We start from the raw sequence: 27,619 nt of genomic DNA, 5'->3' as shown, positions 1-27,619 counted from the left end.
TAACACGCGAAGGAAAGGTGATCAACCCTCCGCTCAGGTACCAGTCTAGCATAATATTGAATAAATATAATATATACTATATATTATATTTATTCAATATTATTTATTCAATATTATTTATATAATACTATATTATTATATAAATTTTACTAAAAAAAAATTGGCTTTCTAACAGCTAACTAACCATCATGCTATTTCTCCGCAGGGGAAGGCAGAGAAAATATTACGCCACACCATCTGTCTTTGCAAATAATATTCGCCTCTTTCATGTTCATGCATCTCATGCAAAAATGTTTTAAGTGGAATTACTATTAATACATATAACTCAATTGTGGGTGCTTTGTCAAAAAATCTTTATTAAGAGAAACATTAATTGTTTTAATAACTAAGACACTGTAAAAAAAACTAACTAACCATCACGTCGCTTCACTGCAGGAGTAGGCAGAGAGAATATAATGCCACACAACTCTGTCTTCGCCTCTTACACATTCATGCACCTCCTCATACATACAGATTAGTCCGATTCGTAACCCGACAACACACAAGTATTTGAAACACTTGATCATGCCAAACTTTCCACGGTCTTCCTCTACTCCTATTTCCAACTACACTCATATCACTATTAGATTTCGGAATGGGAATATAAATGTAATTTTTCCAATAACAATTTTTTCAACAATATTTAAAAAATCATTTATTTTGTTGTTATTGATATGATATGTCACATTTCTATAATATTTTATTTATGAAAAAACTACTTAACTTGTTCATAAAAATTCCATTAAAGATGTTTTATAAATATATAAATAAATCTGAATGAGTTAACGCCTTGCACTGCGGAACATTAAAATCAGTGTTTGATTTTAATACTTAAAATAAAATATAAATATGGCTAATTTATAAAGCTTATTTCATGAAAAATCATCTATAAGGCGCTGTTATTGCGCTGGCAAATTAAAGTGATTTTATGTTTTGTGGTTTTCCGTTCTTACAATTTGATATTTACATATTTGTAGATAGTTATGCGAGGTATCAATACCCCAATCTATTTTTAATTTGTAGCCGATGGAGGTCACAGAGGTCGAAATAAAATAAAGAACAAAGGCAAAAGAAAGAATGGGTAAATGATCAAGAGTTAATTCTATAAAACTTGTAAAAATGTTTTAATTTTTAAATTTTTGCTCTCTTTTTTGTGTGTACTACTACTACTACTACTACCATCACGTCATTTCTCCGCAGGGGTAGGCAGAGAGGATGGAACGCCACACTCTTCTGTCCTGACATACACTCCTCGCCTCCTTCACATCCATTCATTTAGTCATACATGCCCTCCGATTACGCAGACTTTTGACACCGCCAGATTTTAAGTTTTGATTGATCTGATCGTGCCAAGTCTTTTTCGGTCGTCCTCGTTCTGTTTTCCCTCTCACATTCGCCACATATATTTTCTTAGTCATTCTCTCGTTATCCATTCGCTCCACATGTCCATACCACCGCAAAGAACTCTTCCTAATCTTTTCAATTATTCCTCGTTCAGCCTTACATTCCTTTCTTATTATCTTCGTTTTTGATTCTATCATACAATGATTTTTGTGTGTATTTTAGATTAAAATAGATAAACACAAAAAAAACGTATGTAAAAAGAACTCCACCGAAAAGACACACAAGGTGGCTTGGTGGGTCTCTGCAAAAATATATTTTTAATATGTTTTATAATTTTTCTGATTTATTTGAATAAAAAAATATATACAATCGTGCAACTTCAAACATAACTCAATCCAGCATTAACTTAAAAGTAACTAGATATACATTGCGAGCATTTAAGTGTTTTATGTGACAGGATCTTTACTACAGGCGTAAATTACAAAACCGTCTGTGTCCGATCTTAAAGAATTTAAATGAATTTACTTTATGAAGTGAAAAGTAATTTATTCGGGACATATCCTAAAGGATGTATTACAAAACCCTCTCGAACTGGTTTGGCTTACGAGTTCTACCGAACGGCATTAAGTGGATTTAGAGAGAAACAAATTTAAATAACGGAGGGAAATACGTTCTGGGATTTGATGATCTGAAAGTAGAATCCCTAATTACAAGAACTCTGTAATTACAAATATAATTTAATTCTTAAATCATAATTTATTTTAATAAATTCTAGATGGAAATTCTACTTAAATACTAGCATTGTCATATGTTCTAATTGCCCTTGGTAATAATAATAAATATAGCGAGCTTTTAAAGCACTTTTTATCGCGAGAAAAACAGGGGCTTTACTAAATATAATCATTTTTAATTTTTTAGTTTTTTCTTCTTAATATTATATTTACATATATGTAAATACATACGTGATGCTTTTACTGTAAAATAAATGTTTACGATAAAAGTGAGGGTGAAAATTTTGATTCAATCTAGTTACTGTGGATAAGAGATTTGGAAAAGGTGACTTAAGATCGAAATTCGGCAGAATTCTGGATAGATCTCAGTTTCGGGAGTAAGTTGTTCCACGCTGCGGGACCAGCAACGGCGAAGACCCTATTACCGAAATTCGCTTTGCATTAATTTTTTACTTGGTAAATATCACTATTTATTAAAATCTATTACGACACATGTTCCAATGCATTCTGCATCATCTTTTAACAAAATTAAATTATCGAAATTTGTATTCGGACAATGTTTAGACTGCTATATGAAGACTTGATGAAAAAAAATGTCCATTTGTTTGTATATATTTTAAATATCTACACACATTTGTGTGTGCATTAAGTTGTATTGTACCTACATACGTATAGTATATAGTTGTATTGTACCTAAGTAAGTACAGTTCAACTATACACTATAGGTGTCTCAATTGAGACGAAGCATCTACCATTTTTATACGAAAGACGATGGAAGTCTGGGCTTTTCAGGGCTTATGGTTTGCCATTTGGTTAATTTAAAGTCCAAGAAGTTATGATGGTAAGTCTCTGTAATACCTCAATAAAACGAATCTTTTTTTACTTACAGAGATATAATTTCGCCAGCAGTGGGATAAATGTAAATAGTCAAATCGGATAATCCGCCATTTTGATTCGCAAATTTATTTGATCTTGTGTCGCAACACTCGATACTCCAATAGTCTAAGCACCTACTTTCAAAATATTAGATGGTACCATAATTCTAAATTTTATAAAAAATCCGAAAATTGCGATATCTCAATAACTAAGAATTCAAGTAATAAAATCGTCGATGGCTAACAAATATACAAACTACTTTCATGTTCCGCTGAGTATGAATATATTATTGTAAGAAGTCTACATGTACTCTTGATTTTTTACAAATACTTTGTGGCACATTTTATAAAACATTAAAACATTAAACTGTAATTTTTAATTTTAGTTTTACTTAGTAAATACCACTATTTCTTTAAATCTACTGCAACACGTGTTTCGATGCATTCCGCATCATTTTCAAAAACCGTATGTGAAGCTAATGTTAATTTTACTCTTAAATTACCTACCCCTTTTCAACCTTCAACGTCCCAAGGATCCGATTCTTACATTTATAATTAGCTTCACACACGGTGTTTGAAAATGATACGGAATGCATCAACATACGTGTGGTAATAGATTTTCAAAAACGGTTGTTGTTTATTAAGCAATAAATAAACACAAAATAATTTAAACGATTAAGAAAGTTACTCTGATACATACGTAGCAAATGGATAAGGAGAAATGACTAAAAAAGTATATTTTGAAATTTTTAATGGGAAAACAGATTGAAAACAGCCAGAAAGATTTGGTACGACCAAATCAATCAGAGCCTTAAATCTAGTCATGTTAAAAATATTTTTGTCACTAGAAAGTGTGTATCACGAGATGTATGGATGTAGAAGAAGGTAGGAGTGTATGTCAGAAAAGACGAGTGTGGCATTTTATCCTTTCTGACTACTGGTGTAAAGAAATAATGTGATGGTATTAGTAGTATCAGTAGTAGTGGAAATATGATCAAAAATGTTTTTTAATTTCCTTTAGTGTTTGTACCCTGCCTATAAAAACAAGGTAAATTACAAATCGCTAACTCCTTTCAATGACGTCATATATCAAAAAACTTGATTTTTTAGGATATCGTTTTTGAAGTTTGAAAATAAAATAAATGTACCGAAAATAACTAACAACCCACTTATTAAACTTTTTAATATGCAACAGATCTTTTTAGGTAAAACCTGAATGTTTTTCTTCATTTGAAAAATATATTGTACATATATTTAAAAAAAATTAAACAATACCGAGAAATTTTTACAGATTTACTTAAGGGTTTTCAAAAACATATCGTATGGAAAAAAAAGGTATGGCAGTACAGTTCAGCCTCTCTATTTTGACATATTTTGGCACCATACACTTGTACAAGGTAAAATAAACGTATGTACAAGAGAAAATTTATTGCATATAAAATATAACAGAAAAGTGCATTTCAACTGCCTTAAACAAACATTCATTAGTTCCGGGTAAATTTACGTGGTAATACATTACAATTAAATATAAAGATTGAAATTATTTCATTTGTTTTGCAGTGTTTCATAATCTAAAAATATCTAATATAAAATATCATAGTATCTACAAAACATAAAAATATACCCAAACATAATCCTACCCCAGGAGAGAGTTAAGGGTGGTTAGTACAAATGTATTACTTTATAAGAATGACAGTAAAACTTCATATTTCCGACTGTCGGATTTCCTATTTTCGGGAATCCACGTAAAATATGCACACGCTATTTACAATTCACACCCAATTCTTGAGTGTTCAGCTCTGCCACCCCTTAGTTCTGACAACCCTTATCTGCCACTTGTGAATGGACCCAACGTTCCCAGCTTCTCGACAGAACTGCGGAGATAACAACTTTCGCTCCACCAGCATGCAGCTGGAATAAAGGGATAGAAAAGGAATTTCATTTATTTCAAGCAGTGGTAGTTTATTTTATATAATATAAAGAAAAAAAGTGGGTATTCTGCTTTTGAAAATACAATTTGTGAGAATATCTTACAATTATATTTGTTATGAACCTACATACAATAGATCTAATGATTTGAAATCCATCCATCTAGTAATATAGATATTCAATAATGGGCAGAATGGTAAACATTATAAAAGTATAAAGTGATTATACGCTATTCTAGCCAAATGCCAAGTCGTTATCTCTGGGATACTCTCATACTGGGATACTTTCATTATTAAACTGTAACTTTGATTAAAAATCACTATATACATTTTAATATAACTTAATTATAATGTCTACGGGTTTCGAAGTTAACCGCTTCTTTATCAAGACTGATTAATACTAAAACACTATCTACTTAACAAAATTAAAAATATTTTGACGGTTAGGCAAAGGAGCTTGGGTAGATCTTAAGTGGATTTTTTTTTGTGTTGATTGGCAGTCACAGTCAAAAGGGATTGGGGATGATGAGTGATTGGAAACATATTTTATAACGGACTTTTAGAAAAATCATTTACTTGTGTATTTAATATGGTTGGCTTTAGCGATCACTTCATACACTTGTGTAACATTCACCATTCTGTCCACAATAGAACATCCATATTCCTAAATAGACGGATTTCGTAAAGTCCATTTAGGTTAATACCAAATAAAATTTACAACTTTAAACATTGTGGAATGGTAATATAAATAACACTTTTCTAATCATTTATCGTTCACTTTGTGTAATACCACTTAAAAAACTACTTCACGACTGCCGGTTTCAGAATAACCATTCCACCATCAGGTCAATAGCTGTGTATTGTTGACCTGATGAGAATATAGACAGTCATTCTTAAACCGTTAGTCGAAAAGTCGATTAAAAAAAAAAAACTAACTAACCATCACGCCTCTTCCCCACATGGGTAGGCAGAGAGAATACAGCGCCACACCACTCTGTCCTTGCAAACATTCTTCGCCTCTTCCACGTTCATGCATCTCCTCATACATTGATCCGCCGATTGTTATGACTCCTAATCTGACCACTTTCAAGTATTTGGCATACCTGATCGTGCCATGTTTTTCTCGGTCTTCTTCTGCTTCTATTACACAAAGAAAACGAAGAATGATGAGGAAAGTAAGAATTATAAATCAGAAAAAAAAATATTTCTAATAATACTCACAACTTTACATAGTTAAATATAAGATTTTTCCGTTTAAATCAACTTTTTATCTTAAGTTCACCGGAAAGTATTGCATGCTCATCTGGAAACAAAGAACTAGCAATTAATCCGCACCTGAACTCGGTGCCACCCATATAACATTAATCGCATGCAAGATAGGCGTTAAATATTCAGTGTTAGTTTGGGGAATTACTAAGTGATAAAATGTGCCGGGGTAACTGGAAGCGGAAGTAATACGTGGATATGGGGGAAAGGAAATTAAACTAGACTAAGCTTGCTAGGAATGGAACCGAAACCTGTCAATATTGTTATCCAGCAAATGTAACTGCTATCCAAATTTGTTACGTATTAACGTTTCTCGAACTTGTGTATATCATGAAACGTAAATAAGATATAAAGGTATAACAATACATCATAATATAAAGAATTCATTTTCATATAAATTTAGTTTTAACCAAGTGGGAAAAAATAATAACCTACCATTTTACATATTATTTTTTTCCATCTCATCAAAGATGAAGAAGAATATGGATGTCTGGGCATTTACGGGGCTGACGACCGTCATAGGCTGGTTAAAGTGATCACTTTACACACGTGTAACATTCACCAATTCTACCCATCATTGACAACTACACTACTCAAATTCTTACCATATTTTCCATTTAACACTCTACTTGAGATACAACAGTTTGAGTGTGTTAAAATCATTGTTCATTAATCTGGGTTTCTCCACTAAGGTGTTATTTATTCAGATATCTTAACAAAGATAAAAAATGAAAGTCTGGGTATTTACAGGGCTTTGTACCTGTCAAAGGCCAGTTAAAATTATTTTTACAGGTGTAAAATTCACTAAAATACCCATGACTACTGTAAGTACCAATAATAATTTTAATCTCCAGACTTCCATATTTTTCTTCTTCTGTATTGAGATGTTAATATATTGTAATTAACTCCTTAGTGGAGAAACCCAGATTTGTGAATAAGGATGTGGACACAGTAAAAATCTTGTGAAACAGATCAAATTATGATTTTAGTGAAAAATGAAAATCATGTTTTCACGCGTCTTCCAGTATGTAAAATAATTTGGGAAGAATTTTTCATACATTCTATTATTTTATACATTTAAAAAGCTTACCCTACTCCACCACAGTTGCTAGTAAGCACTTTCATATGAAATAACATGTCAATAATATCATATGGGATTTATGGTATATACATGATCCAAAACTTGAGTTGTGTCATAGGTAGAATGTTAAATGTTATCTTCTTTATTACCAATACGTAACAAATTAGTTATTTCGCATCTGTTAGTACGCAGTTATTGCCTTGATTACTGGCAAATTTGTACCAAGGCAAACACTTTGAACCAATATGTGTTCATTATGCAATCAGAACCGCTGATATCAGCAAACACAACTGATCAAAATCCTTCATATTCCTAGTCGGAAGTCAAATTAAACCCCGATGCTTGCCACATAGGGCTGAGTAATGAAACCTGTTCAGGGAAAATAAACTTGAATATCGTCTCTGAATACAATATTATACTTACGTATAAATCGCTCACTCCTTTCAACAATGTCTTATGGTATATCAAATATCGTCAATTTTCAGTTGTGCATGTTTTCGGAATATCCAGAAAATGTACTATATCCCAGCAAACGTGGCATTTTTTAAACTTAATATTTACCCGCTACAGAGCAGAAAGTGTTATTTTTGCATTTTGAAGAAAAGGTTTTGTTTTTTTTTTTAAATATACTAAATATTTTCATATGGAGAAAAAACCTTTAGGGTTTACCTAAAAAGATCTGATGCTCAGTAAAAATTTCCATAAGTGGCTTGATATTTATTTTTAATACATTTTATTATGTTCTTAAACTTTAATAACGATCTCCTGAAAAATTAAGTTTTCTTGATATTTGACGTTGTTGAAAATAGTGAGCGAAAATATATAATTATTTTATAATAAAACTCGTGATGTTTTGGTCATGTGGAACAAATGAGTGAGAAAAGAACGGTAAAACATATTCATGATGCGAGTGTAGAATGTAGAAATTAAACTGAAAAAAACTATATACTCGTAGTTATTGCTTTATTATATAAAATGCTGTTCTATCAAATGTCTTATTTTTTAATTAAAGGTTTACTTCAATGATTATCAATCAATCTTGATAAAGAAGCGATTAGCTTCGAAATGGATAGACATTTCAATTAAGTTATAATAAAAATATCAATAGATAAATATCAATAGTGATTTAAAACAAAGTTACATTTTAATTATAAAATGTAAAATCACAAAGTTAGTGCTTCAAATAAAAATTATAGTCTTATTTTTTGTTTCGACGTTCACTTTGTGGTAAGACATAATGATATTGTAAATAAAAACATTTGTTTTTTACCACTTGAGTTATATAAGTGGTTAAAAGCAAATGTTTACATTTACAATTCTATTAAAAGTCAGTAAAAACTTATTTTTTAAAAATTAAACATTTGCAATAAACCACTTAGTGAGTTTTATTTTTATTACAAATGACTGGTTTCGAAAACTTACAGATGTTGTCATCTACAGGTGAAAATAAAATAAAAATAATTGATTAGTTTTAATTTTCAACTGTAGATGAAAACATCTGTAAGTTTTCGAAACTAGTCATATATAATAAAAATAAAACTCGTTATGTGGTTTATTACAAGTGTTTAATATTTTAAAAAAATCAAAATGTCATTCCACAAAGTAAATGCCGAATCAATAAATAAATAAAAACTTAAATCTAATAAAAAAGTATTCTGCGTTTAGTTTAAAAAATATCCTAATAATAAAACGATTCTAATTATTTGATTTTAAAAAATAACTAATACCTTTATGATTTCAGATAGAATATAAGCAAATCGGTAATTTACAACATTTTGAGTGTGTCCAAATACTTGTTCACAAAATCTGGATTATCTCCAATTACAGGAATTATTTTCATATTATTTTTTTGACATCTCATCAAAGATGAAGAAGAATATGAAGTCTGGGTATTTACGGGGCTGACGACCGTGTGTAAAGTGATCACTTAACCAGCCGATGATGGTCGTCAGCCCCGTAAATACCCAGACTTCCATATTCTTCTTCATCTTTGATGAGATGTCAAAAAAATAATACAAATCGGTAATGTTTATTTGGAGAAAATTATTAAATTCTCACATATCGCTCACTCCTTTCAACAACGTCAAATATAAAAAAACTTGATTTTTCAGGCGATCGATTTAAAAGTTTATTATTATAATAAAATGTATTAAAAATTAATATCAAGTCACTTGTTGAACTTTTTACTGTACAAAAGATCTTTTTAGGTAAAACCTGAAGGTTTTTTACTCAATTCGAAAAAAAATTGCGTATTAAAAAAAAATATTAAACAATACATTTTCTTCAAAATGCAAACACAATACTTTCTGCCCTGTAGCGGGTAAATATTAAGTCAAAAATATGCCTTTTTGCTGAGATTAAGTACATCTTCTGGGCATTCCGAAAACATGCACAGCAAAAATTGACGATTTTTGAAATATGACGTTGTTGAAAGGAGTGAGAGATATATCACAAAAAATAATATTTTACATGTGTAACTGGACATATATTCACAAATCAGTTGAATCTTTTTTGTTGTTAAATTATTTCAAACTCTGAAAAATAAATCCATTTATATTTCAGGTTACAATTCACCCCAAATTATCACTATTACTATGATAAATATATAACACTTCATGTCTATGAATACCAGCAACACACGTGCACACGTGGTCTAACCTAAGTACGGTTAGAGCCGATAAATCAATATTACTTCCGCATTACAGCCAGCGCAACATTCACGAACGTATTCATGGACATAACCACCATCTTCACTATCTTCAATCTATCACTATTCATTCTGAAACCACATCCTTCATGATATATTCAAGGGATTCAGTTAGGTAAATGTAAATGGATCAAGGTCTACCCGTTTCACCCTTAATAACGTTATACCTTAAATTAATAGTTATACCTAGAATTTATTTATAAAATACCCTTTATTTGGGAATAATTAAAATCAATTCACAGGGTTAATAATAAAACTAATTATGAATAACTCATCAACGTACTACTTTTAAAATATTTAATTCAAAAGATAAACAAAGCTAAAGCATAATTTTATTTATTATTTCGGTATTTATTTTGTGGTAAGACATGTTAAAATGATTAAAGAATCATTTTTTTTAATACCACTTGATTTCATTAATGACGGTAGCTAAACTATAGTATAGACGGTAGCTAATTATAGTTTCGGAAGCTAAACTTTCATCGTCAGGTCTGAATAATAAATAAACTAAAAAATAAAATAAAAAAAACTGATCTATAAATAAGGAGAGGAGTAAGTTAGGGGGAGGGGGTTAGTAAAGGGGCGGAGTTTGAAAACAAAGGAAAAATGGAAAGCAAAGGTGAAGAATTTTGAAACAATATAATATTTAATAAATTATTTTTAGAATTTAGGTTTTTTAGATTTCTAAATTTTCTAAATAATTCATAATTTGGCCTTATGTGGTAGAAGGTGTTATAATTTCAATTTACGAGAATAGAATGAGTGATTTGTATCTAAAATGTGATTTGCAAATTCCGAAAAATAGTGAACTAGTAGTTATTAATAATCTCAAGTGGTATAAAAACAAGTGTTTCTGTAGCCATTTTAAAGCAAAATTAGTGAAATTAAACAAAATGTGAAATTACTCAGTGCAGAAAACTTGATTTGTTTTCATTTTAAATGCCTCTACTCACCACTTCATATTTTATATAAAAAAGGTATGCGCAACACACACGTTTAATTTGTATTAAATATATTTTTTAAATTTCATATTAAAATGTAAGTACACAAAATTTGTAAATTACAGAACTTATTTTTAGTTCCTCATATACTCACCACTTATTAAATATTTTAAATGGAAAAGATATGCAAAGCACAAACTTATTAGTACAGAAAATGTATATAAGCCAAATAATTTTAAATATTATTTTTTAGCATCTCATCAAAGATGAAGAAGAATATGGAAGTCTGGGCATTTACGGGCTGACGACCATCATAGGCTGGTTTAAGTGATCACTTTACACACGTGTAACATCTTCCATATTAGACTTCCATATTCTTCTTCATCTTTGATGAGATGCTAAAAAATGATATGAAAATAACTCCTGTAATTGGAAATAATCCAGATTTTTGTGAACAAGTATTTGGACACACTCAAAATGTTGTAAATATTTTTAATGCCTCGTGTACTCACCACTTTAACATATTTAAAAAAAGACTTAATAAGTAAAGGAAAAGTCGTTTTAAAATGTAAAATAACAACAACAAAAAATAATGCTACATCCACTAACCACGTTAAAACAAAAACAAATATAAAAGAAAAGCATATCACAAACCAAATTACTAAAATTACTCAGTGTACAAAATGTTATACGAAAATGTAAATTACAAAACTCATTTTCGATGCCTCATCTACGCACTACTTTTAAATATTTTATATAAAACTTGTACATAGCTCAAACTAATTATTGAAGTTATTCAGTGTCGAAAATGTAACATTAAAATTTTAATAAAAAAACCCTTTTCTGTCCCTCATATACGGACCACTTTTTACATGTTGTATGTGATGGAAATGAAAATCACAAACTAAACTACTTGGAATGACTCGGCAAAGAAAATATTATATTTATTTTTATATCGTCCATTTTAATGAAGCAAGTAAAAAACGGGTAAGTATGACATTAAAAAAAAATGTTGTGATATCAAGATATTTAAAGTATGATTTTGAAGAAGCTACACATATTCTTGATTATTTTCGATTTTTTGTCAATGAATACGCTTTAAACTTTAGTTTGTAATGTGTATGTCAATTATAAATAAATATTTTCTTGAATGTTTTTCGCAGATACTTTGTGGCACATTTTATAAAGTTTATAAATAAATAAAATTAATTGAAAAGAATTGAATATTTATTATAATATTTTGAAATCCCAACACAGATGAAGACTTTATGAAAATGGAAGAATTTAGTGGACAAAGAAGTTATTAAGATAATTTATAAAGTCTGAGCATTTACAGAGTTTTCGACCTGGTATCCTGTTATTGGCTTGTTCAAATAATCACATTATGCATTTTCTTATTTTAAAAAAAATTATATTTTTCCTTATATTTTCTACCCTTATACGAATGAATTTTTCCTTGAATTTGTTTACGTGAATACCTTGAATTTTTTCCTGTATTACAGAAAAAATTCAAGAAGGCAAATAATTCGAGTTTGGAAATCTCTCCCTTTTCTAGATGTCCTTAATATGTCAGAATCTGATGTTCCGAAATGGTATTTCGCAATGTAGATCTGGCACGTGGCTTAGTATTAATCTGAGAGATGACAAGACGCATTACGTGTGATTTGTTGTTTCACCATTCACATTCCCTTTTGTCTATAATTATCATTCATATTTTGAACACATATTTGTTTATAATTGTGTCGCCTATTTTCAAAATCCACCAGATCCAATTTATAAGATTTTGAAATAAATAATCAGAATGCCAATTGTGGGTTTTATAGTTTAAAATGTTTACACACTTGAAAACCCTGCTAAAAAATACTTTAAAAAATAGCATGGTTTTTCTTCCGCTTTATTCATGGAACTTGCCTTCTGACTCATATCGGCCAATCAGAGAGCAGGGATAGGTCAAAAATTAAGATGATGTCATTATCGGTTTGTATCTCGTGCTATTTTTAAATACTGAAAAAAATTCTAAAAAAATGGAAAATTTCTCTATTTCATAATATTTTATCTAAAGGTAGACAAATCTTTTTAACAGAAATGTTACCAGGAAAATGTCGCATTTTTTTGTAAAATCAACTTAATGGATCTTGCGGATTTTGAAACTAGGCGACACAATTGACTTTTCCTACTGTAAACATTTTTAGATACCTATAAATGTATCTATTCGTTAAATGAGTAATTTTAGATAACGCTTCTTCATACACTAAATTAGCTGTACCTAGCGTTGATATGGCTCAGTCTAGTTAAATGCAAAATAAATATAAAAAAACACACTTCTCAGTTATGTTTTTTACTCATTAAATGTGAAGCAGTAATGAACATATTAAAAATTTGTGAAACAGCAATGCAATCTTAAACATTGTAAATGCAAAAAGACAGCGGTGTCAAGAAGAATGCTGTCAACCGTGAAATATGTGATGTTTGTTGTTGCAGTTAAACTGACAAATAGTACTTCCATTGCGGTTTATAAGTGCATATTTAACCTGTTCGAAAGCAGCTTTGTATCAAAAGTTGAATTATTTATTGATTCTGATTAAACTTTCGGAATGATATGTTGATTATTTTTTAAAAATTAAACAATTAAATATATCACTTTATGAGTTATATTTATAAAACGACTAGTTTCGAAAACATACAGATTTTTTACCAGAAGATAAAAACATTTGTAAGTTTTCGAAACAAGTCGTATATATAAATAAAACTCATAAAGTGGTATATTCAAGTGTTTAATTAAAAAAAAAAAATTGGAAACATTGTTAAATTACTTTAGGAGATTTCGAATAAACGGTCAATTGAATATTCATCTATTTTTATTTATTTTTAACTAGGTTAAAACCACTTTTTTAAAAACCTATTGTGACGCCTGTTTCGATGCATTCCGCATTATTTTCAACCGCAGAAATAGTGGTGTTTACAAAGTAAAACGTAAATTATAAATGAATAGATATTACCAGAAAACGACTGTCGAATCAATTAATTAAAATTAATATTTATCTATATGGATTTCAAATCCTTTTTAATTTGCTTTTTGTTATTTTTCTTGCATTATAGACTTTGCAAGTTTACAAATCTTATCTTTATTGATTCCCTTTTTATACCGAAATCCAGTTGTTCAAACTGCGGCTATAATTAAGCGAGGTTTAACGCAACAAAATCTGCACCATTTATTGTCGGGTTGTATTTAAACGGTTAATGAATCTTGAATCTAGTAGACATGACTCAAACAGGACTGTAGGGTTGTGAGTCACACTGCATTAGTCGATTAAGATGACTCATCTGAATTAGTTCCGAAAAAAAAAATTAAGCATATAAATCGAAAGGAATAATTGTGTAGAACTAAGTTTATAAAAATATAAAATCTTCTAAGATAATTCACTGATTGATTTAAATTTTGACATAACGTTGCATTAAAAATCCAGGCGAATGTGATTGGTAATAGAAGCAGAGGAAGACCGAGGAAAACTTGGCAAGATCAAGTATTTCAAATACTTAAAATTGGTCATGTTAAGAGTCGAAATAATCGACGGGTATGCACGAGGAGATGCATGAATATGAAAGAAGTGAAGTTTCTTTGCAAAGACAGATTGGTGTTCTATTTTCTCTGCCTACCCCTTCGGAGAAGCGGTGTGATGATTAGTGTTTATATATTTGAAAAAAAATATATAAACAAATAGTAGTTTTAATATTTTTATATTATAGTTGTGTATTTGACACCGTATAGTTGAGTAAGTTTTTTTTTTATTTAGCAAAAACCTGCATAAAATGCATTTTACATACAACGAGACGCCTGAAAACATGATTTAATATATTTTTTTATTTGGACTACTTTTTTATTCACAATATTTTGGATCAACTCAGGAGTTATAAATTCTAAATAGGCAAACTCATATTTGTGTTAGAAAATTTGGAAAAAGTCAAAATATTATTAAAGTTTAATTAGTTAATAAACAGCACACCTATCAACAAAGTCTTAAGCTTGAGAAATTTGTATCTTGAATGAGATTTCATCGTTGTTCTGTAGATATCTGGCTCTATTGACTAATAAGTTTGCCGACCGCTGGTAAGGGGATGTAAAAAATCTACTTTTTCCTAACCAAATGAACACAATTTTCTCCTGGATCGTATAAAAACGGGTACACATTTTGATCCCGGGACAAAGAGGGTTGGTTAAAAGGTCATATTGCAGAAGGGTCCTGCCATAAACATTGGATCAAAACTACCACCAGAGTAGCTAAGGAGCTTATTCGAACTCAGCAAAGGAGTCTTCAAATTAAATTAAATAATAAAAAATAATACCCTTTGGTCCCTAACGCATTGTTTCAACACTGAAAAAAAGGTTTTTACATTCCAAACTTAAAAAATAACAATAACGCCACTTCGGCGAAGGGGTAGTCAGAGATAAAAGAACGCCACACCGCTCTGTCTTCTCAATGATTATTCGCCTCTTCCACATTCATGTATCTCATCATACATACTCGCCCATAATTCCATCACACTCACCTTTTTTAGGGTTTCAATTTACTAGATTGTGCCAAGTTTTCCACGGTTTTATTCTGCTCCTATTTCTAACTACATTAGCCCCATATTTTTTTACTGTTTTTTCCTTATTCAACTTATTTGTTTCCAAATATCTATATCATCTCAACACATCTCTCATAATTTAAGTCATTATGCAAATTTGCACTTTTCTTTGAGATATCGTAAACTTTTGAGTATTTGACAAACTTGATCACGCCAAGTTTTCCTCGGTTTTCTTCTGTTTCTTTTTCCAACTACGTTTGCCTCATACATTTATGTTGCCATCCTTTCCTCACTAATTTTTTTCAAGTCCAAACAAACTCAACATACTTTTCTAAATTTTATAGATAAGGTTTATCTTTTTTCACTATTCGGAAATGAATCATTACATTTAGTAATGATACATTTCCGTTGAGCCGCACATTAGTCTAAGAAATCGTATTTTGAGTGCATAAGATTGTTTTTATCCTTCTTCTGCTGACTCCGTGCTTCACTTTCATACATTGGAGTTGGTACCAGGACTTAAGGGTTGGTTTCAGGACGGAAACGTTATTTTACTGAAAGCGAGAAAAACCATAAAGCTCAATTTTCATTTATTAAGCAATCCCCCCTAGAAGGTTGCATCATCATGCTCGGTTCGGTAATTCCTCTTTCCGCGTATGCCTTGAGCCCATTACAAAGGGATGAATGTTTTGTGGCTCAGGTAGGATAAGTCCACCCCCGCGTACCCTTATCCCGAGTAAAGCAATAAGATATTTTCAACATAATTATTTTTTGAACTTTTCGTTACAAAGCCATTGCGAAATTACGAAAGTTGGGAAAATTGTTTTATATTTTAAAAACTAATTTACTAACTAACCATCACGCTGGTTCCCCCCAGAGGTAGGCAGAGAGAATAGAACGCCACACCACTCTGTCTTTGCAAACATTCTTCGCCTCTTCCATGTTCATGCATCTCCTCATACGCACCCGCCGATTGTTACGACTCCTAACCTGACCACCTACAAGTATTTGGCGTACCTGATCGTGCCATGTTTTTTTCGCTCTTCCTTTGCTTCTTTTCCCAATTATATTCGCCTTATAAATTTGTTTTACCGTTCTTTCCTCACTCATTCGTTCTACATGTCAAAACCATCTCAACACACCTTTCTTAATTTTATCGATAATGCTTATCTCAGCTTTGCATTCCTTCCATATTTCGCTATTAGAACATCTATCATACATCGTTTTGTCGCACATTCTTTTGAGAGTACATTATTTGATATTTTAAAAATAGCAGATAAATCAAAGCGAAAAGATTCAGGTAAAATAAAATACGTATCTATAAGTATTTAATAGTGTTATAAAATAAGGTTACAACCTTTAAGGTCTTAGTTTAAAAAAGTCACTACAAAGCAAAATTGTTAGACATTTATTAAAATTACCTCGGTATCTGACGGTTTATTCAATATTCGTTCCATTTCAACTTGTAGCTTGGAGGATAAATCATATTTTCAATTTGAAACAGATTTAATATTTATTTTAATAAAAAGTTTAAATCCACTGCTAAACACCAGTCTGGTGTAAAAGTTAAATGAAACGAGTTTTTTTTAACCGTAAAATGGTTTATTTAGCGCGTAAATTAAAAGAGTATTTTACTTTGTGTATGAAATCGATATTATTATGAAGAATTTTTTTTGGTCTTTTTACAATGTAAAAATTACTTCAAAATACATATGAGTTATATGTATATATATATATATATATATATATATATATATATATATATATATATATATATATATATATATATATATATATATATATATATATATATATATATATATATATATATATATATATATATATATATATATATATATATATATATATATATATATATATATATATATATATATATATAAAATACCTAGGTACCTACCTATACATTTTATTAAGTACTTTCATATAGTACCTACATAAAACAGATCTACTACCAGATGTCGCATGCGTCGCACTGAATAAAACAAAAGACATGAGATAGAAAAAATATAATATTCTGCACTGTCAGAATCAGATAGATAGATGGAAAAATATTATAAAGATAAATTAAGAATAAACTTTAAATATAAACTTTAATTACAAAGCAACACATTGTTTATTTTATTATTATACACCCACTTTACATATTATTTGCACCCAATTTACAAAAGAAAATTATTACCACGTTATATATATATATATATATTATATATATATATATATATATATATATATATATATATATATATATATATATATATATATATATATATATATATATATATATACATATATAATTATATACAAGCCTTTCTTCTAAAGACAAATAAATGCTTACGATATTTGAAGGGGTGATTACCATAGAAGTTCAAGCTTCAAATGGGTGAACTATATTATAATTCGTTGATCACCTCCATCCAAATCTTTGAGATTCAAGTGAAAAGTATATGGTGCCGAGTACTAACATATTAAAGACGGTGTAAATTAAACATAAAACAACTTCCAAAATTTAAGTCGTAAGTATTGAGTCAAAAATGAAATCTATAGAGATGTTGGAAGAATTTTTTTTATCAGTGAAAGGTATTTAAGAGGAAAGTATTAAAAATAGAAAGCCACTAATTCTATTTAAATTTCCTCCGCAGCAACAATTGTATATAACGTGTCGTAATATTTCCATTCACCAGCCTATGACAGGTCATTAGCCATTCATATACCCTTATATTAGATTCTCTTTCATTAACGTTTAGATATCAATTATGTTCCTTGTTTATTCGACACAAACAACATACACCCTTCAGATATTCGCATGATTCAAGCGTACTAAATATAATATTATATTGTATTGGACGTCGAATACCCTCGTCATATTGTTTTCTTGCGAATCCAAAAACAATACCTCATGCTTGTCGTTCCGTTTCCAGGTCCGACTTCCTGAACGTGCGCGGGTTTGACGAGGATATAGTTGGCTGGGGGGGAGAGGATGTGATGCTGTACCGGAAGTATGTCCGGTCACACATGAAGGTTGTTCGCGCCACTGATCCGGGCATCTTCCACATCTGGCATCCGAAGGTTGGTTTGGGTTTTATTCATTTTTGTTTTTGTGCCATTTCGATTCTATTTACGCTAAAGCTCATATATTGAACCAAAACAATATTTTACCAGAATGTATGTAATAACAACATTTTATTATTCCTGATGACAAACTGCTTCATTACCAGTTTATCGGGACTTGTTTCTATATTTTTTTACATACAATAATAATGAAGAATTCTATAGATTTGCGATTATACGAGTATATCGTAGTCGTACAGGAGAAAGTGACCAACTAACAAAACGTAAAATGTTCAGGAGGGCCAAGTCACTTTTGCTTGGCACGAAAATAAACATCAATGCAGTTTGTCATTTTTAAGTCAATATATTATACTTCCATGTTTAAAATCCTTCGGGATCTTTTTAAGAGCAATATTAAGCTAGTTAGATATCAAATATTCAATGATCACGTTTTTGTAAAAAATGGACTTGGTCACTTTCTCCTGTATGACTACGATATGTGTATTCAAATTATAATTTTTAATTTATGAACGTTTTTTCTGGTTTCAATATTATTTTATAATAATAGTAAATAAAACACTTGCGTAGGACCAGTTTTAAGTTTATTTAATGTAAACACAACTAGTATTTTTACAAATTAATATACGAATATTAATGTGGTCTTTTACAAAATAATTTTTAATTCAAATTTTTATCATCATCATTAACCAAATTAATAAATAACTTAAAGCAAAATAAATATTTGTTTAATCATTTTAATGCAAGATTTTCAAGTATTATTTAAAATGTATTTTTCTACTTAGCGTGAACGTATTATACTTATATTCTTTATTTATGACGTAACATTCATGCAAATAATATTGGGATGTTATGTTTTAAATTTATGAATATTTTTTAAATACCTCAATTTACAGAATGTAGATTTATTTCAACCTGAAACCGTGTAAATTTAATTTTCAGTTTTATTTCATAAAAAGTATAATGTTTCATTTGGATCTTTAAAAGATAGACTGCTGAAAATGAAAAAATGGAATACAATCGTATATTAAACGTCCAAATGTCCTAACCACAACACAATAAAGGTAGACTTTCTACATATTTTGGATTAGATCACTATAAATTTCCTTGTTTTTGTTCTTAAAGTGTTTAAATATAATTTAAAATACATGAAACTTGATCTCAGTTTACGTTTTATTGTTCCATCATTGTTCGCCGAAGTAATTGAAAAGGAGATATTGCACATTAAACAAGCAATCTAAATTTATACATTTTACCAGTATTCCAGATTCCTTTGAGATTTCCGATCTATTAGTCTGCCACGAGAAAGGAAGCTTTCACGTTCACAGTTCAAAATGAAATTCAATATTCAATAATCTTAAATCACAAAGATATTAAAAATCCTTCCTTGCATTATGTAGATGGTAGAGAAATGGCGCTGGCAACTGAAGTGCATAATAGAAAAGTCCGGGTAAAAGATGGCACCATCTCTTTAACATAAATGCAGCTATTAGGTTTATATTTATGGAAATATTTTAAAAGGTAAAGAGTGATTCTTAGCATGGCATTACTGTTTTTTTCACAAAAGTTTCCCATTTCATTTGAATACAAATATAAAAGACGTGTTCAATCAAGTATGAGCATTACTACATTATTAGTCATCGTAACATATTTGGGGCGTTCAGATGGCATAGCATTTTTATTATTTAACAATTTCCTTTATTTTCTATCAGAATTGAATTTTCATTAAAAAAAGACACAGAAAATTACTTGCATTATCTCCATTTTTTACGGGTCGTGGAGCATTTCGTGAATACCTCTTCCGTTTTAAAATTAGACAAAACTCTTCTTGTGAATGTGATGAGAACTTTTCACAAGATATTCCTCATTTTGAGTGGGTATTTCCTATTTTTGAAAAAGAAAGATTTTAATTGGAAACAGAATGTGTAAAAGAAGGCAAAAAATTATAAGGCAATAATAGGACTTAAAGATCTATCGGATTTAGTGGTGTCTTATTTAGAAAATATGACAATTAAAACAAATAAGTGAGCTACATATGTGACAAATCTTGATTGATGAGATATTGAATCCATTGCGTCTATCGTATTGTTGTATCTTTTGTATTGTTTTTAGAGATCAACCTTATTCATTTTATTATTGTTTATTATGAAGTATTAAATTGTTTTAGTTTTTAAGATATATAAACAAAAAAAAACAAAAACTAACTAACCATCACGCCGCTTCCCCGCAGGAGTAGGCAGAGAGAATAGAACGCCACACCACTCTATCTTTGCAAACATTCTTCGCCTCTTCCACGTTCATGCGTCTCCTCGTACATACCCGCCGATCGTTACGACTCCTAACCTGACCACTTTCAAGTATTTGGCATGCCTGATCGTGCCATGTTTTTCTCGGTCTTCCTCTGCTCCCATTTTCACTTACATTCGCCTCATAAATTTGTTTTACCGTTCATTCCTCACGCATTCGTTCTACATGTCCAAACCATCTAAACACAAAAACTAAATATGCTATAAATCATTGCACATAAAAGGCAGAGAGAATTTTCTAAGAAAACTAATATATCTTTAAAAATAGGTTAGAAAAAAGAAAAAGAATGATATAAATGTATTAAATCAACTCAATTTAATTAATCTAGGTATGCTCCGGCGGAAGCGGAAGCCAGAAGCTCTCCGCCGAGCAGTACCGGGCCTGCATCAGGTCGCGGGCGCTGAACGAGGCCTCCCACGCCCAGCTGGGTTTCCTGGCTTTCCGGGAGGACATCGCCGCCCACGGCAACCAGGTCCGCACGCAGGCCGAGGCGCGCCGCAAGGGCCACGCCGCCGCGCCGGCCACCTGATCGGACCTGCAGCCGCACAGCAGCGACTTCTGGAAGATCGAGTTCTAAATCAAACAAATAACAGATCAAATGAATGAATTTGAATTGTTGAATTTCCAACGTGAATTTTGAATTAAGGGTATAAAAGTCGTAAAACAAACATTACTCTCATTTTTTTAAAGTGAAATATTTGTTTATATTCAAAGCATTTACTTTGTGGTCAAACATTTTAATTGATATTAGTAATGTTAGTAAATAACCACTCACCGACTACTTCTGTCTACCGGTTTCGAGACGTATCCGTCTCTTCGTCAGGACATACACTACAATTTAACAATCATGCGAACAACACTACACCACACCCACTTAGTACTATTCACATACACTATCACTACACATGCAAAACATGCAGAGCGAGTTGTTAGTCCCACCATGCTTTTGGTAGTTTCCCAAAGATTGTTAAATTGTAGTGTATGTCCTGACGAAGAGACGGGTACGTCTCGAAACCGGTAGACAGAAGTAGTCGGTGAGTGGTTATTTACTAACATTACTAATATCAATTGAAATATTTGTGTTTTTATTATTTACAAAAATATTTCAATTTCATACTATTTCTGTGAGCCTTAGCGGCTCATTATTAGAAATAGGTATCGGATTGTAGTAGAGTGGGTTTGAACCTAGAAACTCTAACTTAAGAGTCCGCGACACTAACCATGGGACCACAACCCGACATTTTGGTGTGGTCAAATCCTTTCAACAAGGATTTGAACTCCTGTTAAGACAGAGTAGTCAAAGGTTACCAATCTTTTTCTTCTCTTTCTTTTCTAGCCTTCGTTTTTCAACTGCTGAATACAAGCCTCTTCTGTATCCTTCCATTTTTTGGTTGCTGTTTGTGGCCAATTCCTACCCCCCACAGCGGCTATGTCGTAGGACCATCTCTTTTGGGGTCTTCCGACGCCTCTTTAATCTTCCTAAGGTTTCCATATTATTTTTTTTGGTGTCCATCTTGTAGGGTCCTGCCTTGCAATATGTCCTGCTCATTGCCGCTTGAGTCCTGCCACATATCTTCTTATTATTTTTTGACATCTCATCAAAGATGAAGAAGAACTGGAACAAAAATATGGAACTCTTACGGGGCTGACGACCATCATAGGCTGGTTTAAGTGATCACTTTACACACGGGTAACATTCACCAATTCTACCCATTATTGACAACCACACTACTAAAATTTTTGGAAGTTCTATATATATATGAATCAATTTTTGAAACATTATTCTTGAACCACTAGAACTTCACTAGAGACATCTATTGGTGTGATGAAAAGAAACTTCTTATTAAGCAGAAACTCTTTTATTAGTATGTAAGGTCTGAATCCTGGATTATAATCACACACATGAGAAACGCCAAAAAATATCATTTTCATTTTTCTTATTAAAGCTTATAATTTAACCAGATAATTATTTACAACATTTTGAGTGTCATCACTCAAATCAACAAACCAACATCACTCAAAATGTTGTAAACATATCCTCTTGTTTGGTCTGTTCCTGATATCTTCATCTTACTTAACTTGACATCGTGTTTCAAAGAAGTGTGTACGAGTATGTCAGTAATACATTACATATTTATTGAGTAGTGTGGTTTTCAATGTAATTTTCGACCTAAATAACCCCGAAATGGAGGCAAACCCAGAATTATTGTACAAACATTTTAACACACTCAAAATGTTGCGAATAAAATAATTTTCATTCAAACCCTTATCCGCACCCCAATAGTGCATAGGGCACTGCATCATATAAACGCAGTGTTATCTTGATCGTTAACCCATGAAGGAAAGGTGATCAGCCCTCAGCTTCAGGTACCAGTCTAGGGTAATATATGAATAAATATTAGAGTGTTAAAATCACTTAAGACCTCCATAACGGTAGCCAAGCGTGATGACCACTACACTACTAATAAAATAACTGGTCAAATACTGAGCTGCATGAAAATTGAAAATCAAGTTTTCAGGCGAATCACAGTATGAAAAATAATTCAGTTAGGATTTTGCAATCATTTTAATAAAAACGTTTCAAAATTCCATCTTCCTTCTTATGAAAGCTACATATAAACGTTTCATCTCAAGTCGAGACACCTATAATATTGTTTTTTTTTAATCACTCCAAATCTCTGCGACTCTGAATTCAAGCTGCGGCTTATGCAACACCGCTTGCAACGACCTTACATAGGCTTCAACTTCTTAAGTTTCATAGTCTATGCCTACTCGTGAGTGGATTTAGTCTTTATGTTTAAAGTTACTTTAATTTCATGTAATTCATGAGTGAAAATTCTAGGCAAAAACACTCGCTTTAATATTGATATATCTATCACCCATAGGGTAAATAATCCAGTGTTTGATTTTGCCTTTAAAAAGTGGGTTCGAATCTTTTTACTGTTGATACATTTTAAAAACAGGTTTTCGATTTATTTATTTCATACACGTGGTAAAAATGCCTCTCGAGAGACGTTTCAAGACAGTGTGAAAGTAAAAATGTTCCTAGTAAACGAAAAGTTGTGCGAAGGAAAAAACGCAAATCGGACGCGTCGGAACGTAAAACTCCAAAATCTAATTCATTTTGAAAGCTTCTCACAAATGGTTTTTAAAATAAACCCTTGAAATAATTTACTGCGAAAAAGGAAAGAACACCCCCTTATTCTCGTTCTTTCGAGATCTTGAAAAGTTTGCTAGTCAACTTTAGTTTTATTTTATGTATTAATTTTAAATCAAACTGCGTCTACTAAGTAGACTCAAAAAATCTGTGTTTGATTTAAAATTAATACATAAATTAAAATGGAGTTCTACAAATTAAACGCCAAATCAATAAATGAATTTAGTTTTATTTATTAATGAGTCAATCCAAAATGAAACTATTGTAAATGATGATCTCAAGTACAATATTTTTTCTTGCATGTTTTTCGCAGATACTTGGTGGCACATATTATAAACTTTATAAAATAAAACAACATTGTTTAACCTAACTATGAATATTTCAATCTTTTAGAATTAGTACATAAACCCTGATGATGACAAGGTTCGTTTTCGAAACTGGTTGGAAAAAGTGTACCAATAAAAAGTGGTTAAAACAAAGTTGTTTTATTTTATAAAAACAATTTTTTTATTTATTTTCTAAACTGACGTGTTTTTGTTTGAAATGGTATGGCGGGTGAATGAATTTTGTTATCAAATTATATGTGGAGTAACAGTGTACGAAATCTTTTACGTTCGTATTTATGTTGTATAAACAAGTATATGTATGTATTAAAATATAAAATATTTTGTTTAAGCTGCCACATATATAGATATATCTGTATACAGCCAGATGCATTTAAAAAATCAAATCAAGGTATTTCTTTTGTCATTTTTGTTTTAAATATGAAGAACAAGATATAGGTAAACCTTTCAAGTCTGTCAAACTGTAACAAAATAAAAAAAATAAAGTTCATGCCAAAATAATTTTATATTGCGACTGTGAAATGTTAAGAAATTTGTTACTTAGCTTTTTGGGTATTGTTTGTATATATACGTTATATATATATAAATATATATATATATATATATATATATATATATATATATATATATATATATATATATATATATATATATATATATATATATATATATATATATATATATATATATATATAATAACCGTAAATAAAACCATAGTAATTCATGATTTTCATACGAAATGTATATATCCCAATATCTAAATTTGTAGAACAATAATCGTTAACATATGCTTAATTATGACATAAGATTGTATAATTTTATAGGTATTTAGTATTCATAATGTTTAATTTAAAATTTTGAGCTTTTATAAAAATAAAAGCCTACATTCAAAGCATTGGGGTGATATAATGTAATTATTGTAAATAGAACTTTATAACATTAAGTATTGATATATTGAAACATAAAAAAATGTAGGCCTATAAGGAAACATCATTTTATGTAACTTGACAAAATATTTGTTTTCTCTGTTGTAAATAATTTTGTTTCAAAACCTAGTTTGAATGTTTTATTGAATCGATTTTATTTTGAATTCTTACACATTTGATTTATAAAATTAAACAAGTAAATCCTTCTCTTAAAATAATTATTAAATTTTTTTTTCTAATTTTTCATACATATTTTATTTATCATTATTGAAAACAAAATTTAAAAAGTTAGTTTACCACAAATCGATTTATTATTGTACTTGTATTAAAATATTACATTTTTACTAACTAAGTTATTGAAATAATGGTTAATTCAAAAGAAAAAAATATTCATTGAAAAATAAAATTCATCGTGATCTTATGCTCAACTGATGGCAACACCGCCAGCTGAAAATTCCAAATCTATCAAAATAACCACAACATCGAAAAATCAGAAAATCAAACAACAGCGCAAGCATACATCTTGGAAAAAAATGGAATATTTATCTTCAATTATAGGCAGAAAGAAAGTTGGACGTTACACAAGCGTATAAAGAGATTACTTAAGCATGGAATATACCAGGTCGTAAGCCCTGGGATGCTTCGATTTCAACATCATTCATATAAAATTGATAGATGTCTTAGTTGATGCACCTATAATAAATCTTATTTGAGGTTTATTATTTTTTTTCTCATTCAAACCCATATCCGCACGCCAATCGTGCATAGGATACTGCATTATATAAAAACAGTGTTATCTTGATCGTTAACATACGAAGGAAAGGTGATCAGCCCTCCGCATCAGGTAATATTGAATAAATATTAGAATGAAAAAATCACCTTTAATTTGTTTGAACCCTCTCGGAATCGAACCTGGGACCTCCAGAACGGTAGCCGAGCGTGCTGACAATTACACTACAGAGGAGGACAAGATCAGATTTATCATTTTAATGTAATGGTAAAAGAAATATGTATGAAAATACTACGTTGCAAACGTTTTCAATATTCAATTTTACTAACCGAATCCAAGTGATAATTTTAAGATATTATATTGGTTTCGTATTTTCCGTCTTAAGCACAAAGTATTATTTATGTTTGTTATAATAAATAAAAATGTTTATTAAATAGTTTGTAATATCCATTATAAAAAAAACTAAATATAAATAAATTATGTAAATATGAACTGTTTATAAAAGATGCGTTGCATATTAACCCTGTCTGAGATAATAAACGATATCAGTAAAAACCTTGTTTAATTTATGTTTCTTATTTAAATTTGCATTTACACAAAAAAATAAAACACTTTTATAATTCCATTTTTAAAGATATTTATTTTAAACATGACTAGTTTTAAAAATTACAGATGTTGTCATCAACGGGTAAAAATAACAACTGATTTCAGTTTGACTTTGATATTGGAAGTGGTCATAAGTTTCGAAAACCCTTTTCTTTTCTAAATTTTATTTATTTCGAAGAAAAAAATATCTTTCCAATACGAAAACAGTTAAAAAAAAATAACGTCAAATGTCGTGAAAAGAAATTGAAATTTTTATTTATCGAATACTGGGTCTTAATAATACAGTAGGACAGTAAGTCCTATACTTACGTGATTTCGACTAACGGCAATTCGCATTTACACGATTTATAAAAATGTGAGACATTTAAAAATAAAAATTCCACGTTTTCGTTTTTCAAAAGAAACAATTTTTCCAAAGTATCGACTCACAAAACTTTTAAAGGCTTATCTGAAGGTAGGATACTCACAAAAATACTAAGTAAAACAACACAGTTATAATGCAATCTACGAAAATTACCAACGATAGAGGAGTATAAATAATAAATCAGTAGTTTAAGCTTAGATAAATGTAACAATGTATATATAATAGGTACACATAAATAATTATGTACGTATCTGATTATTAACTTCTAAAATGAATAGTTTATTAAATATATGCATGTAGATCTATTTTGTTTTCACATATCGCTCACTCCTTTCAACAACGTCATATATCAAAAATCGTCAATTTTCAGTTGTGCATGTTTTAAGAATGCCCAGAAAATGGTCTGTATTCCAGCAGAAGTGGCATATTTTTAACTTAATATTTACCCACTATATGGCAAAAGTGTTGTTTTGCATTTTGAAGAAAAGGTATTGATTAATTATTTTTTTAAATACTAAATATTTTTCAAATGAAGGAAAAATATTCAGGTTAAACCTAAAAAGATCTGTTGCACACTAAAAAGTTCAATAAGTGGCTTGATTTTATTTTTAATGCAT

At 30.2% G+C, this 27,619-nt stretch overlaps 1 protein-coding gene across 1 annotated transcript in view; it reads left to right on the top strand.

The window, feature by feature from the left end:
- Nucleotides 1-21,570, top strand: part of LOC148312444 (chondroitin sulfate N-acetylgalactosaminyltransferase 2-like) — a 45,776-nt gene extending 24,206 nt beyond the window's left edge. Inside the window, exons 4-5 of the mRNA XM_088277294.1 lie at nucleotides 18,421-18,568; nucleotides 21,204-21,570. Coding sequence (XP_088133420.1) covers nucleotides 18,421-18,568; nucleotides 21,204-21,404 — 349 coding nt within the window. The 3' untranslated portion in view covers nucleotides 21,405-21,570. The remainder of the gene's footprint in view (nucleotides 1-18,420; nucleotides 18,569-21,203) is intronic.
- Nucleotides 21,571-27,619: the final 6,049 nt, after the last annotated feature.

Source organism: Brachycentrus maculatus, unplaced genomic scaffold (genome assembly GCF_059751285.1).
Source record: "Brachycentrus maculatus isolate JH-2025_06_01 unplaced genomic scaffold, ASM5975128v1 h1tg000040l, whole genome shotgun sequence".
Classification (NCBI taxonomy): domain Eukaryota; kingdom Metazoa; phylum Arthropoda; class Insecta; order Trichoptera; family Brachycentridae; genus Brachycentrus; species Brachycentrus maculatus.
The sequence above is the reverse complement of the archived record's forward strand: the minus strand, read 5'-3'. Positions and strand labels throughout refer to the sequence as shown.